The sequence below is a fragment of the Camelus dromedarius genome, chromosome 9, assembly GCF_036321535.1.
Source record: "Camelus dromedarius isolate mCamDro1 chromosome 9, mCamDro1.pat, whole genome shotgun sequence".
Classification (NCBI taxonomy): Eukaryota; Metazoa; Chordata; class Mammalia; order Artiodactyla; family Camelidae; genus Camelus; species Camelus dromedarius.
The window spans coordinates 21,866,672-21,883,736 of record NC_087444.1 but is presented as its reverse complement, the minus strand read 5'-3'; the positions used below and the strand labels follow the sequence as shown (position 1 = coordinate 21,883,736).

At 38.8% G+C, this 17,065-nt stretch overlaps 1 protein-coding gene across 1 annotated transcript in view; it reads left to right on the top strand.

The window, feature by feature from the left end:
* Positions 1-17,065, top strand: part of SPAG17 (sperm associated antigen 17) — a 190,468-nt gene that overhangs the window by 166,010 nt on the left and 7,393 nt on the right. Inside the window, exons 39-44 of the mRNA XM_031457908.2 lie at positions 904-1,003; positions 1,225-1,272; positions 3,990-4,089; positions 4,837-4,939; positions 6,638-6,769; positions 12,349-12,485. Of these exons, the coding sequence (XP_031313768.2) occupies positions 904-1,003; positions 1,225-1,272; positions 3,990-4,089; positions 4,837-4,939; positions 6,638-6,769; positions 12,349-12,485 (620 nt within the window). The remainder of the gene's footprint in view (positions 1-903; positions 1,004-1,224; positions 1,273-3,989; positions 4,090-4,836; positions 4,940-6,637; positions 6,770-12,348; positions 12,486-17,065) is intronic.

The following is a 17,065-nucleotide window of genomic DNA, read 5'->3' as shown; positions in this document are numbered from 1 at the left end:
TCAACAGTCCCCAAAGCACTTCCTTGAAACACTAGTCTATGAGATAGCTCCAGGGGAAAAAAAAGAGCCTTATGATAAATTAAGTTTGGATGGAGGGTAGAGGGGAGGGCATAGCTCAAGTGGTGGAGTACGTGCTTAGCATGCACAAGGTCCTGGGTTCAATCTCCAGGACCTCCTCTAAACATGAATAGATGGATAAACCTAATTACCTCCCCCCTCCAAGATAAAATTAAAATAAATGAATTAAATTAAAGTTTTTTTAAATAACAAGTTTGGATAATGCTGTGCATTGCCTTATATTCTCAGACAGCCACAATGCACACTAACTAATGAAGGGTCCAGAAAAGTCCTACAGTAATGAAACATACTTAGTCCTGTATTAATCAGTGTTTCCCTGGCTCATATAACCATGGCACATGGAACCTTTTTACTTTTATCTCCTGTTAACATCCCACCGAGACCACGTTCTATGGCATAAACTTTGAGAATTACTGTCCAAATTATCAAACAACCATGATATTATATTCAGATCCTTAGGTTTAGATCCTTAGATACCGTTTTTTAGAAAACCGATTTCTATAAAATGTTTAATTTTTTTAAGTTCTGGTGCTTCAGATGTGAAGAAATTCAATTAGGTAGAACATGGACTCCCCTGATGATGTGGGACCAATAAGGTGTCACTACATTTTACATTTTGACTGTAAGATGTGTGTTCTCTCGTAGGATATTTCATACAGAGGCCTGTTTCCTATTATATGGCAGCTGGGTCCTGGAAATTCTAGTAAACACTTGATAGATTGAACGTAATCTCTTAGAAAACATCTCAAATGAGTCATTTGGTACCGATTGTGTGTTGTGCTGTAAAGAAGTGAGGATAAAAATTTAAAGCATCTATTTTTTAAGTTGCAGCCCACTTAACTGATTTATTCAATCAGTCTTTGGCTAATACACCAGAACGTCCACCAGAAACATTCGATACAGATGTCTTTGAAAAGAAGCGGAGGTAAGCTGACCCAATAATGTGTTCCAGTGAGTCTTCAGCACACAATGATCCAGGAGCTGGGGGAAGGGGCAGGTGTCACACTGGGGGGACTACACTGAGGAATCTCAGCCTTTCTTCTCCCACACTGTTAACAATGTATCGTAGAGGTGGTTTTTCTTTCATTGTTTGTAAGCTGAGAGCATTGCCTTTTTTATCATGCTTTTTCCTTTCCTTTCACACAGGCACACAGAAACAGTAAAGCGCTGGAAAGAAAAGATAGCCCAAAAGAGGTAATGTTCTCCTGAAGCATACACATAAGCATGTGAAAAGGCCCAGTTTTGTGGAGTCATAGAATTTTAGAATGGGATACATTGAAAGATCCTATCATCCCAGCTCCCTGCTATTCTTTAAACCTCTGCTGTGTTTCTGCCCGGGGGTCCTTCATCTTTTGTGCAGTGATGTTATTAGCCTTTGGTGAAGCCCGTTTGACCATTAGGTAGATCTTCTCTCTCTCCTAAGCAAGGAAGCTCTCAGGAAGTCTCTGTGTCTTTGTAATTCGAATAGACTAAGAAATGTTCTCGAACTTAACGAAGAGCAAAGTCATGAACATTCAAGGATTCTTATAATGTACGTGATGAATGCGCTGTAAGCATTATGTGTTTCAGTTTCCTTTCAGTCCGAGCTGAGTCTTCCAACCCCAGCTCTCTCGCCATAAAGAAAGGAAACCAGATATATTTATTGAGTGTATCGTAGGACAGATGGCACTATTGTACACATTTGTGTGGCTCCTCTCCAGAATATCTCCCAAGATGAATACGCTTCTTAATAAAAATGTCTTGGTTACCTTGTGGAGTGTGTTGGAGAAGTGGTGAGATAAGACCTTCAGTCTCAGGGACCACCCCTCTATGCAAGGTCAAACTAGAGGGTATATGCTTTCTTAGAGACTCTCCTTGAAAGTGATTCTAAGAGCCTGGAGATAGTGCATGCCTGGGGCGGGGGGGAGTGGGAGGATGGGGGACACTTGAGACAGACTTCCTTTTCATTACATATTCTTTTATGCTTTTTGAATTATGTGCATGTGTTCTCCATTTACATTTTAAAAAAATTTTGAAACTAACAAATGTTGAATTTTAATCCATAGGTAGGTAATGGCAAGCCAACCAAAGTTTTTGAAGAAGGAAGTGAAACATAATTAGATAGGTGTCCTAGAAAGAGAAGGGATGGCAGTCTGGAAGATGGATCGGGGAGGAGGGTTAAGGAAGAAGAACATTTTGAGGATCTAGGAGGTGGTCACCACGTGTCAGACGCCATGGAAGAATCAGAAAGGAGAATGAGAAGGGGAATTTGGGCCTATCATTTGGAAGGGTTATTGATTTCTTTGGTGAGAACAGTTTTAGGAGAGTGGGAGGCAAAAGCCAGGCTGCCAGAGACTGATGAATCCAGTGAGGCAGTAGAGATATTTTCAGGAGAAATTTTTTAAATAAGATGATACTTGAATGCAGCCAGTATTTCCAGAGAGGCTGTCTCAGATAAGAGAAAGGGCACTGGTCTTAGAGCCAGCAGACCTAGAGTCAGCTCCAATTTGATTACTTGCAGACTGTATGATGCCCACTGGTTGTTTTACTTCAGTAAAATTTACTTTAAGAATTCAGTTTGCTTATCTATAAAGTGAGAACGGTTAGACCACCTAATATCTAAGCTCTCTGTCAGTTCACCACCACCTGACATGCATGTGCACTTACCAAGGTCATGGGCTTGGGGGCAGGCAACCTGGGTTTCAATTCAGACTTCACCTCTCACTAATTATGTGATTTAGAGTAGGTTATTTCTCTACACCTTGATTTTTTGACCAGTAAAATGAGGATAATAATAGTAACTCATAGAGTTACTATAAAATTAAACGTAAAGTACTTTGCAAAGTTCCAAGCACGCGGTAAGCACTTAAAAATGAAAACTATTTCAGATGGGGTAGGTTCAGCTACAATTAACAGACAATGCCCAAATCAGTGCTTTATAAGAAAGAAGTTTATTTTTTCTACATGGAAGAAGTCAAAAGTGGGCAGTCCGTAGTGTGCAATGCCACAGCATCATGGGGAACTAAGATTCCTTCTTTCTGTTCCATCATTCTTAGCACATGATTTCCATCCTCAGGGTTGCTTCATAGTTGCAGAATGACGGCTGCAGCTCCATTCATTTCATTCATAATTTAGGAAGTAGACAGAGAGATGAGTCAAGAGCAAAGGGAAAGCCTTCCTGCTGAGCTAACCGTTTTTAAAAGCTATCTGGAGCCTCACCCAGTGACTTCAGTTTACTTCTCACTGGCTAGCCCACTATACAGGGAAGGCGGGCAAGTGTAGCTTTTAGCTGCAAAATTGCCTCCCCAGTATGCAATTCCCATTCTGGAAAGATAATTAGTAGGATTATCATGATTGTTTTTTATTTTACTTTGTGATCACTAATCACATTCTTCATAAGCCATTCCCCAGGTTTTAGTTTACTTGCTACCACTGCTGCTGAAATTATGGAAATCAGTAGACTAGCTGGCAGTTAAAACTCAGAGAAATGGAAAGACATGCCAAAAAGGCAACCATGTGGTTTGTAGCCTTTTGAGACCAACTGGTATCATTATTTCCTGTCTTATATAAAAGTCTGATTTCTGAGGTAGGAAATGTGCCTGATTCTAGAAGAAGTAGAGAATGAACTCAAAGTTAACAAAGAAAAAAAGAAAGCTTGAGTTGGGTGGGGGATGTAGCTCAGTCGGGGTGGGGGTTATAACTCAGTGGTAGAGTGCATGCTTGGTGTGCACAAGGTCCTGGGATCAATCCCCAACGCCTCTGTTAGGAGGAAAAAAATTTTTTTTAATTCTTTTTAAATGCCCAAGTTAAAGTTCTTATCAGTTTTACTATTAGTGATCTCCGTTTTCTGTGGGATTGAGAGGTAAAACACAAGCAAATAACATTTTAAAAAACTCTGTCTTCTTTTGCATTGTTCTGGAAATATCAACTAGGAAGGAAATTGAAGAAACACAAAATTATCTAACGGAAATAAGGAACAAAGTAGTATCACCCTACTTCAAATCTGAACTGAGCAAGTTGTATCAGTCTCAGGTAATTGAATGTAATTAACAACAATGGAATTAAGAGTCTTCATAAAAGTCGATGCAATGCCTTTGTTATTAATGTGACCTACCTTTCCTGATGTTGTTTCTTTCCTACTTCAACCGCCAACCCATCAACCGCACTGGCTAACCCATACTGTTTAAACCCATGTCCTCATAAGCATATGAGAGAAATTCTCTGCAGTGTGATTCTGCAGCTTCACCTCCCTTGCCTGCATCATCACTGTTGGTTACCTTCTCCCATCTCCTTCAAGCACCCCCTTTTTGTAGGTTGAATTCCCCCTGTTGATGATCATCCTCTGATAAATCCCATTTTGAAGTTTTTATTCTGTTAAAATGTCCTCACCCCTTAGCTGCTGAGGCAACACTGAGAGACTGTGAGTTCTCGGAAGCTCACAGAGGCAGGGCAACCCTCTCCTCTTCTATGAAACCTGGACACTCTCAAGCAAAGCGAGTATTTTCACGTGTTTAGAACTCCCTGTGTTTCTATGAAAATTCCAGATGCTATTATTAACCAGAGGCTGCCCGACAAGAGATGATAGGAAATTATGACTAATTAACAAAAATCTAGAATTGAGTGAACCAGTCTCCTGAAAAACTTGTAGTTTGCAAACTGTATTTTCAGGGCCTTAAAAAGCGTGCTTTGCATCACTGCTTGCCAGCTTAGCCTGCTGGCAAGTGGTAGTTGCCCTTCAGCCGTGCATGAGTCTAATAAGTCTTTGGTTTTTCCTTGAAGTTTAATTATCTGGACTCCCTTTCCAAAAACTTGCCTCCTTTTACAAAGAAAGACGAGGATGCAAACAAGGCAGCTGTTCGAAGTACATTCGATCTTCCTCAAGGTAAGTTGTTTCCGTAGCACTTAATCCTGTTAACATGCTTAAATGAAGAATATCTAATAGTGGCCTCTGAGAACAGAACTATTTCCTTCCACTTTTTGCCTCAGTAATAGCTAATGACATAACGTACTGTGACCAGTATATTACAGGTTTGTCTCAGTTATATGAGGAAACTGAGAAGTAAATAAAATTTAGTTTCCATCTTGGGTGCTTAAAATATACTGGAAAGCGTTCAGAAGACCTGACTAATTAAAAATGATGGGAGTTATGAAAGGTTGCTGAATAGATCATTCACATGATTTCAAAGTATCACTTCACACATTACCTGTTAATTAGAAGGACGAGAATGTGCCTTTACAATGGAGAGAGATGGCATTTTCCATCTTAACCAAGTGTTCAAACTTCTACCAATTGTGAGACAACCTCGCGTTAGGTGCTTTCTCATATAACGCAGCAGGAATTTCCTAGGACCTGTGCAGAATTCTCACCAAAAGTCCTTAACCTGAATTGAACCAAAAAGAAACAATCAGACAAACCCAGAATGTAGACAGTTTATAAGACAACTGGACTCTTCAAAAAAGTCAATGTCATTAAAAGAAAAAAGATGGGGTGGTGGTTCTGTGTTAAAAGAGACAGGAGAGGCATAAAAACTACTTGGAATGCATAAGTTGTGGATGCTGAACTGAGGAAAAGAACAGCCTTAAAAGAAGATATTTTAGAGCAATTGCATGAGTTTGATTAAGGGACTCTATATTAGAGGGCACTGTGGAATTGCTGGATGTTTTCCTGGGTGTGACGGTAGTGTTGTGGACATGTGGAATATCCTCATTTCAGGAGATGCATGTTGAAGAACTTAGGGATGAAATGAAATTTAGTCCTTCTCTGTAATAAACCTGGCAGTTAAAATACTCAGATAGAGGGATTTTTCTGCTGTACAGTATAATCCCACAAATTCAGCTGCCTGGAATGAGCACAGCCAGGGAAAACATCTCATTACCACAGAGTCTGTGGAGTGAAGCTCAAGTCTTATAAATGTGATGGGGTGAAGTCAGGGATGAAGGTGGAGGGTGCTCATGCTGCCACTTGCACCCCGGCAGATGACAGTAACCAGTGGAGCCTAGCCCCTCTTGAAAGGGGGCAAGGCCCCATTTTTTTCAGCACAGTCCTGCGGGCAGCCACACCATTTAACCAGCTTGGGTACACACACAAATTGAAACGTATTTGCATCCCCAGTTTAAATATTAAACAAATATTTAAAGTTTGTTTCCTATTGTGCTGATTTCTTTGGGATACGTTTTAATAAAGAGCTACAGTTTCATAGTAACAAATAGATTTAAGGTTGGAAATGTAAAAAAAAAAAAAAAATTGCATCTCAGTTACTCTTGCCAGTTAAAGTAGACCAAATTACTTGGTCTCTGTTTCATAACCCAACAAAATGACAACTACTGTGTTAATCTTAAGGCCCAGAAAGAACCAGCTAGCTCCCAGGGAGTGTGTCTCCCTGTTTGTTCATGGCAAACACTGCATCATATACTGAAGAATCTCAGCCTCTTAATGGTTTGTTTCCATTTAGTCTTTCTAAAGAGGGTTGAGGGGAAAAGCACCTTGTTCACTGTAAAGAAGACTATAAACATTAGTAGTCATTGTATCATTATTGTCCAGAATATCAGTTTAAAATATTTGTTTTGGGTTTTATTCTAGATTCCCAGACAAATAAAGTTGCAGAACAAGAATCCTCAGATATGCTTAATCTTCCAAAATCAGAGGACCTTGTGGATACCAAGGAATCTGCTAGCCAGAAACAAACAAAAGATGTAACAACATCTACCAGCGGTATGGCAGTCATCTTCTTTATCTCATTGCTTCCCAAAACTGAACATCATGTCTTTTTGGAGCACCAGAGATGGGACTGGGGGTTGGGAGTATGGTTGTGGTTCCAGAAAGAGTTCTAGAGGGGCACGGATCCTGGACCTATGAAATTTTGCAAGGCTTCTTTAGCACCTCAAAGCATCTCAGAAAATATTTTGAGAATGACAAGACCCAGATTGAAGGAAAGAAATGACAGGTTTTTTAGACTTGTTATTTTATTATTTTAATTTCATTCATTTTATTTTGATTCATTTATTACATTATTTTGTTTTATCCATGGTTCTAAGAGCTTGTGTGATTTACTTAAGGTCAGGAACCTGGTAACTTTTTATGAGCAGCCAGGAATTTGGTAGTTGGACTTAGAATTACCTATTATTTCAGTACTTTCTTGGTCTGCAGGTGCTGGAAGAGAAAAAAAAATGTAATCTCTGTCTTACACAGCACATCATCTCATTGGGGTAGCAGAAATTGAAGTATGGAATACTATAGAATAATATCTAATTCTCACGAGGTCACACTACACTGATTTCACTGAAGTTAATTCAACTAAATGTGATAGGTAAAAAGAAAAAAAGAAAGAAAGAAAGAAAGAAAAACAGACTAATTTACATTGTGTGGATAAATTTGCGCCCCTTGATTCCTGGTCATGTTCCCTATGGGAAGCCAGATGGGAATCTGACTATGTGTCTTAGTTCCCTCTTATCAAGGGAGCATCTTGCCACATTTATGGGTAAATTAAGAGATTTATCTTACAGAAAACTTTTGCCTTCCTGACCTAAAACTCATCTCTTCTATAAGGCTTATTCATTTAGGAGGTAATTTATTCGATGCTCATTGTGTATCCGATGCCAGGCATTGTTTTAGGCATGGAAATACAGCAATTAAGAAGCCAAAGTCTTAGGGAGCTGAACATACTATGGGCAGAACTAGACAATAAATGAGGAAACAAATCAATGAGAGGAGTTCAGATTATAATAAATATTGTCACGTAATGTAACAGTTTAATGTATGGAGAGTATCTTGGGGAGAGGCACAGCTCTGGAAAGATGAGGGGACGGACCGCCTGCTGCTGCCCTCAGCCTCTGCGCAGAGCTGGCCGCCGCTCACACACTCTTTAATGGGTCCAAGCAAGAACTGCAGCTGAGCTCCAAGTCAGCGCGGCAGAGAAGTCCGCTCCACCTCCTGGGAAGCCATGCTCAGAGCCAAGTAAATAAAATCATGCTCTGAGAGGACCTAAAAGCAAACAAAAATGTTCTCAGGCATAAATACTATAGTCGGCCTCAGCATAGAGACAGAGAACCATTACTGGTTCTTCAGTTAGTCAGGACCTGCAGTAATTTCAGATGATACCACTAGTAAGACCATTCCAGTCATTCAGATATTAAATATACCTCTTTATCAGCTGGTGACCAGCTGTGACTCCAAGCCCCTCAATCCCCCACCCCCCAATCCTGGAGAAGCCCTGGGTAGGCTCAGTGGATAATAATCCATCTGTTGTAGGAGGCAGTATGGTATAGGGCAGAGCTCAAGCTCTATCTGACTCCTAGTGAAAATAGCTTATGACTTATATAATGATGTATATAATTATACAATGTCTTATATAATGAAGTGTGTGTGTGTGTGTGTGTGTGTGTGTGTGTGTGTGTGTGTATATAACTTATATAAGGCTCTACTTGACTCCTCATATAATAACTGTGTTACATTGGCCATGCTGTTGAACCTCTCTGTATCTTCCTGTTTCCTCTTCTGTAAAGGTTTATACATCACAGGGTTGTGAGGATTAAATTAGTTAGCATATGTAAAATGCTTACAGCAGTGCCTGGCTCATGATAAACTCCCGATCAGTATTTACTGTTAATGATAATAGTATGAGTGATTATTTGGTACACATTAGACTGGTAAAATGCATTCCTATAAAACAATGATACACATATGGTAAGAATACAAAGAAGAAAGACACATCGAGTCGTGAGGATGGTTGCCTGTAGGCAACAGTGACCAAAGGGAATACGTACGTTAGAACACTGATCACTGAGCTCCACCCCCAGAGATTCTGATTCTGTTCTGGTCTAAAATATGGTTTGTCTGGCATGTGGCTAGGGAATCTCTGTTTTTTCAGAGTCAGCCCAGGGGATTAGGATGCACAGATGAACTAGGACACACTGGGTAGTTGTCCAGGAAAAACTCAGTACTCTTTCAGAACACTTCTGCAATCAGATATGCATGGGATTATCTCACACCAGGCAATTCTGCAACACCAACTGGGTGTCCTACAATTCAGTTTAATTCTGACACTAACCAGAGTTAGAACAGACTCTGTGGGTTAAGGGCTAAGTCTCACAAGGCTACCCCCTGCACTTCAGATGCCGATTAGAAGTCCAGATTGTCACCTGTGCTTCTGGCCAACCACTTGTAAATTGGGGTTCCCATGACTTTGCTAGCACAGTGCTCAGAACTCATTATAAAGGATTTGATAAATGGCGCAGATGACTAGCCAGATGAGGAGGTACATAGGGCAAGATCTGGAAGGGTTTAGCACAAGAGCTTCTGTGCCTTTGGAGGTGGGGTGCACCATGCTCCTGGCATGTAAATGTGCTCACCAATTTGGAAGATCTCCAAACCCACTACTTAAGGGATTTTTGTGGCGGCTTCATCACGCAGGCATGGTTGATCATTAACTCAGTCTCCATGTCCTCTCTCCTTCTCAGAGGATGGGGATGGAGCTGTGAAAGTTCCAAGCTTCTGTTCATGGCTTAGTTTTTCTGGTGATCAGCCCCCATCCTGAAGCTTTTCAGGAGCCCACCAAGAGTCACTTTGTTAGGTCAAAAGACACTCTTATCACCCCAGAAATTCCAAGGGATTTAGAAGCTCTGTGTCAGGAATCAGGGTCCAAGACCAAATATTAAAACAAAGATGCTCCTAGTACTCTTACCACTCAGAAAATTACAAGGGATTTAGAAAGGCTGTGCCAGGAACCAGAGGCAGAGACCAATGTATATTTTTATTATCTCACACTGTCAGGAGTGTGATCCTGGTGGAATCTGACACACATGGGGACACATTCCAGCCCTGCCACTTTTCAGTTTCTTGGACAAGTTTTTTTTTGTTGTTACTCTTATTTTTTATTGAAGTTTAGTTAATTTAAAGTGTTAGTTTCAGGTTTGCAAGAAAGCAATTCGGTTATACATATACATACAGATACATTTTTTTAGTTCTTTTTCTGTTATGTCTTATTACAAGAAATGAATATAGTTTCCTGTACTATAAAGTAGGTCCTATTGTTTATCTATTTTATATATCGTAATGTATATCTGTTAATCCCAAACTCCTAATCTATCCCTTCCCCCTCCTTCCCCACGGTAATCACAGTTTGTTTTCTGTGAGTCTATTTCTGGCTTGTAAATAAAATTAACATCAGTTTCCCCATATGTGAAAAAGAGATACTACCATTATATTAGTTAAGACTCTTCAACTTGAGAACTGAAACTCAAACTCATTAAACAATAACAAAAAAGCCAGGGAGTGGGGTGTTCATTGCTTATTAGTACTCAAAAGCAAACCACAGAGAAGTGGCTTTGGTGCTCGCCCAGGGGTGATGCAGGCACTCAGGCTTTTCAGGAGAGTGTTTGTGTCCAATTGCCTGTCCCTGGGCGTCCTCATTCTCTCCATCTTGCCCCATTCTTAAGTCATCCCAGTTTGGTTTTATCCTCTCATACAAAAGGCAGGTAATGTCCATGTGGCAGGGACAGGACCACAGAGGTCCAGGATTCTGATTCTTCCAGATCCATAACCTGATGGGCAAGGTGGACTCACCCCCGTCAGCTTCAGTGGAAATATCCCAGTAAAGGGCCCTCGTTGGCCTTATATGGGTCATTTATCATCCTGATGTCCGGGGTCAGGGATGTTGTGGCACCAGAAGTATGTGTGGTAGGAGTGAGTATGGAGGTGGGCAGTGGGGTGAGTGCTGAGCATACAAGATTACAGTCACCATGACCCTCAGCTCAGACGGCTGAACTGAGATGCTCTGTATAAAAACATACGTGTGGTGCTCCCCTGCGGACAGTGGGCACTCAAGTATCGGTTCCCTTCCCTTTCTCCTCTTGATTTGAATTCAAGAAAGGATGTTTATAATATATAAATATTTATACATTTTATATATTTTACATGTCTATAATATTTACATAATATACATACACAGACATATATACATATATATGTATTCTTGAAAATTCCAAAAATCCTTCAGATCTGGTATGATGGTTGTAAACCTTAGAAAAAAACTTCTGCTAGCTTATTCCTTTCTCTCTGTTCCCTTTTTACTTGAAATAAGTTTATTTTATGGTCATCCCATTGGAATATTATGGTTGTTGCTGTTAACTGTTTATATACCTTTAGCATAAATACGTCAATATTTTAACCTTGGCAGATCTGTGAGTTTATTTAATTCCCTCCAGGCATGGATGAAATTAAATGTTAGCATTTAGAACACTGAAACAAGAAAGTTGTGTGAATTTTTTTCTTTTAGGTTAAAGAGTCCAACTTTAAGAATAAATTGCAAAAACAGGGAGAGAGAGCTTTTCTTAAAGAATCAAAATTAATTAACCTTAGAAACAGAAAAAAGGAAGAAGAAATGAAAATGTGTTCAGCACTGGCCACTGTGCCAGATCTCTCTACTTAGATCATCTTAGTTTATCTGTGCAACGATCCAGTGAGAGGAGGGTCAGGGGTTCCATGCAGCACCCAGGCTCTGCCTTCTGGGAAGTCTAGAGATACATTTAGAACCTCAAGAAAGGATATTTAAATTTGATGATCTAAAACTTATTTCTTTTTTTATTGGAGTATAGTTGATTTACAATGTTGTGTTAGTTTCTGGTGTACAGCATAGGGATTAGTCATACACACACACATACACACACACACACACACTTTTTCACTATAGGTTATTACAAGATATTGAATATAATCCCCTGTGCTGTACAGTAGGACCTTGTTGTCTATCCATTTTATATATAGTAGTTTGTATCTGCTAATCCCTTAAACACAATTCTTATTTAAACCTCCTGGATATTTGGAGAAATACACACAGCTGTGTAGATTATCTACTTTTGCTCACTCCTTCACCGAATCTAGTGATCTAAGGATTTACTTCCCTGGCGTAATTTGTAATTACTACACCACTTTTTCAAACTATTAATTTACTAGTTGAAACGAAATTCTTAAGACTTTTTCCTTATTAGTTTGTACCTTGTTGATTTACATGCAGGTCACTCAACTTCTTAGACTCTGATTTTCTTCATTTCTTTAAAAAAGATGATGCTAATAGCACCCCCTACCTCTTATGGTTATTGTGAGGACTAATACTAGGTAAAATCTCTGTAAAATGTAAGGAGAGAGTCCCAGAGTTAATAAGAAGCCTTTGTTCTTTAAGAAGGAAAGGAGAAAATTTCCCAAGTTGGTTCTATGTTATTCTCTTTTCTGGTATGACCCCGAATGTCTGTGAAAACAGTATCCACATGGTGTAATTTCAACATTCTCTCTAACAGAATCAGAGCTGTGTATGCCCCTGAAAATTCCCACGCAGTCACTGCTGCAGGATGTGGCAGGACAAGCCAGGAAAGAGAAAGTGAGGCTACCTCACTATTTGCTGAGTTCCAAGCCCAAGTCTCAACCTCTTGCAAAGGTAAAGCAGACATGGAAACATTTCCCAGAGTCAGTCCACATTTTATGTATTCCTGGCTGATCCAAGTTGTTGATTTCCGGCCTCTGTGTCCTCCCATCTCACCATGAAGGCCTTCAGTCAAAAGAGAGAAACCCAGGCTGTGCTTTGCTGGAGCCAGCTCATACAGGCTTATGTGAGGAATTTTATGAGCCAGCGGTTAAGCCGTCACTAGCTTGAATCAGCCAGGCTGGGAGTGCTCAAACCATGGAAATTGGCAAATGCTACTGATGATCAAGCTTCTTTTTGGAGAGCCGGGTTACCAGCACACTGTTGGCTCAGGGGCTCATTGGGCACCTTTCTCATGACTCTTAGGATGAAATCCTGATGACTTAGCATGACCACAAGGCAAGGCTCCCTCACCTTGTCCCAAGCTCACTACACTTCACCCATTCTGGGCTTCTCGTGGTTCTTTAAAGGCACCAGGCTCCTTCCTCAGAACCTCTAAGATTAAGATTCCATCTCACATCTGTCAGGAAGCCTTCCTTGAGCCCACCAGTCAAGTTTTGATAGTTATCCTTTAGAAATTTCATGCACTGTGTTCATTGCCATCAGAGAATTTATGGCCATGTGTATAGGTGGCATGTGATAGGAGTGCTTCTCAAACTTAAAGAGTTACTTAGGGATCTTGTTAAAATACAGATTCTGACTCACTGGCTCTGGTGTGGGGCCTGAGAGTCTGCAGTTTTAACCAGCTCCCAGGTGAGGTCAGTGCTACCAGCCTGGAGAATAACAGGGCATAGGGCAGTGGTTCTCAAAGTGTGATTAACTGACTGGCAGCATTGGCAACACCTGAGAACTTGTTATGAATGCACATTCATGGGCCCCCTCTTAGATGTACGGATCGAGAAACTCTGGGGGTGGAGTCCGCAGTTGATATCTTAACCAGTTCTCCAGGTAATTCTGATGGGAGCTGAAGTTTGAGAATCACTGACACAAAGGAAAGAGCATAAACTGTCAGGCAAACTTGAGTTTAAAACTTTACTCTTTCATTTACCATTTGAGCAAGTTATCTGTCTTTCAATTCTCTGAACTTTTTCAATTGAAATAGAGTTGACAGACAATACTGTGTTAGTTTCAGATGTACTACATAGTGATTTGACATTTGGTTACATTATGAAATGATCATCATCATAAGTCTAGTAACCATCTGTCTCATGTTAAAGTTATTGCAGTAGTATTGACCATATTTCTTATATTACATCCCTGTGCCTTATTTATTTTATAACTAAATGTTCATACTTTTTAATCCCCTTCACCTATTTTGTCCCACCCCCAGTCCCCTCCCTCTGGCAACTACCTGTTTATTCTCTGTATCTATGAGTCTGTTTTCATTTTGTTTTGATTATTTTGCTTCTTGGACTCCACATATAAGGGAGATCATACAGGATTGTCTTTTTCTTTGAATTATTTCACTTAGCATAATTCCATCTAGATCCATCCATGTTATTACAAAAGAGAAGATTTCTTTTTTTATAGCTGAGTAATATTTTGGATATATATTTATGCATATGATCACATCTTCTTTATTCATTCATCTATCAATGGACACACAGGTTGCTTTCATATCTTGGCTGTTGTGAATAATGCTACAGTGAATATTGGTATGGGTATATTTTTTCTAATTAGCATTTTTGTTTTCTTCAGGTAAATACCCAAAAGTGAAATTGCTGGTTCTTGCGGCAGTTTCTATTAGTTTTTTTGAGGAAACTCCATAGTGGTTTCCACAGTGGCTGTGCCAATTTGCAATCCCATCAACAGTGAAGGAGGGCTCCCTTTTCTCCTCATCCTCCCCAGCACTGGTTATTTGTTGTCTTTTTGATGACAGCCGTTCTGACAGATGTCAGGTGATATCTCATTGTGATTTTGATTGGCATTTACCTGATGATTAGTGATGCTGAGCATCTTTTCATGTGTATGTTGGCCATCTGTATGTCTTCTTTGAAAAAAAGTCTATTCAGGTCCTCTGCCCATTTTTTAATTGGGTTGTTTGTTTTTTGATGTTAAGTTGTTTGAGTTCTTGGTATATTTTCGATATTAACCCCTTATCACATATATTGTTTGCAAATATCTTTTCCTGTTCAGTAGGCTGCCTTTATTTTGTTTGATCATTTCCTTCACTCAGTGAAAAGTTTTTTACTTTGATGGAGTCTCATTTGTTCAGTTTTGCTTTTGTTTCCATTGCATGAGGAAACAGATCTAAAAAAAAAATGTTACTAAGATTGATTGAATGTTGTCAAAGATTGTACTGTTTGTATTTTTTTCTAGGAGTTTTATGGTTTTAGGTCTTACATTTAAGTATTTAATGCATTTTGAGTATTTTTGTATATGGTTTGAGAAAATAATCAAACTGGAGCTGCCCAGTTTTCCCAACACCATTTATTGAAGATGCTGTCTTTCCCCCATTATATAGTTTTGCCTCCTATGTTGTAGATTGGCTAACGATAAAGGCATGGGTTTATTTCTGGGCTCTCTGTTCTGTTCCATTGATGTGTGTGTGTTTCTTTTTGTGCCAGTACCATACTGTTTTGATAATTATAGCTTTGTAGTATAGTTTGAAATCAGAGTTCATGATACTTTCAGCTTTGTTGTTCTTTCTCAAGGTTGCTTTAGCTATTAGGGATCTTATATGTTTCCATACAAATTTTAGAATTACTTCATCTAGTTCTATTTGATCTAATTCTGTGAAAAATGCCTTTAATATTTTGATATGGATTACACTGAATCTGTAGATTGCCTTGGATAGTATGGTCATTTGAACAATATTTTTTCAATCTATGAGTACAATGTATCTTTCCATTTGTGTTATCTTCAGTTTCTTTCATCAATGTCTTATAGTTTTCAGAGTACAAGTCTTTTACATCTTTGTTTAGATTTATCCCTAGGTATTTTATTATTTTTGACTCAGTTGTAAAGGGGACTGTTTTCTTAATTTCCCTTTCTGATAGTTCGTTATTAGTGTATAAAATGCAACAAATACAGATTTCTGTATGTTAACTTTGTATCCTTTAACTTTACTGAATTAAGTTATCAGTTCTAATAGTGTGTATGGTTTTTTTTAAAGATTCTACAGTAATGTTTTATTATACTTGCTTTATCACTTATCTATCCTTCTATCTATCCATTAATCCATCTTGTTTTTTGATGCACTTCAAAGTAAATTGCAGACATTACTGCACTTAGCCCTAAATACTCAAACACGCAGATCATAAGCTAGAATTCAATGTTTGCTTATATTTTTCCTCAATATATAATTTACATACAATAAAATGCAAAAATATTAGGCATGTATTTGCTGAGTTTTGATAAATGCAAATATTGTGTAACCCAAATTCTTATTACGATATGGATTATTACCAAGTTCTAATAGTTTTTGGTAACGTCTTTAGGATTCTTTATATATAGTACCATGTCATCTGCAAATAGTATTGCAAGTAGATGTAAGTATTGCCACCTTGGCTTTCTTTTCGTTTTCATTTTCATGGAATACTTTTTTCCATCTTTTCACTTTCAGTCTGTGTGTGTCTTTAGATCTGAAGTGAGTCTCTCGTAGGCAGCATATAATAATTGGTCTTGATTTTTAATCCATTAAACCATTCTTTGTCTTTTTATTGGAGCACTTAGTCCATTACATTAAAGTAATTATTGACAGGTATGTACTTACTGCCACTTCGTTGCTTTTTTCAGGTTGTTTTCATAGTTCTTTTTTGTTCCCTCCATCTTCTTCCTTTAGTCTTTTCCTGTATGATTTGATAACTATCTTTAGTATTATGTTTGGATTCCTTTCTCTTTTTTATATGTGCATCTGTTACAGGTTTTTGGCTTGTGGTTATCATGAGATTCCTATATGACAGCATATAGCCATTTATATGATAATTTTAAGTTGATAATCTCCTAAATTTGAACATAGTGTAACAACTCTTCATTTCCTCTCCACATTTCATATTTTTGATGTCATATTTTACATCTTTTTGTTTTGCATATCCCTTAACTACTCCTTGTGCACATGTATAATTATACTACTTTTGTCCTTTAACCTTCTTTCTAGCTTTAAAAGTGGTTGATCTACTACCTTTACTGAATGTTTGCCTTTACAGTGAGATATTTTCCTTTTGTAATTTTTATATTTATAGTTGTGGCCTTTCCTTTTCTGCTTAGGGAAGTCCCTTGAATATTTCTTGTAAAGCCAGTTTAGTGGTGCTGAACTCTCAGCTCTCGCATGTCTGTGCAACTCTTTATCTCTTCTTCAAATCTAAATGATCGCCTTGCCGTGATAGTATTCTTGGTTGTGGGTTTGTCCTTTTATCACTTTGAGTATATTGTGCCACTCCTTTCTGAGCTGCCCAGTTTCTCCTGAGATGTCAGCTGATGTCTTGTGGGAGTTCCTAGTTGCTATTCTCTTGCTGCTGTAAGATCCTCTCTTTATCTTTAAGTTTTTGTCATTTTCATTGCCATTTTAATTAATTTAATGTGTCACGATATGGACTTCTGTGGGTTAATCCTGTTTGGGACTTTATACTTCCTGGACTCAAATATCTGTTTCC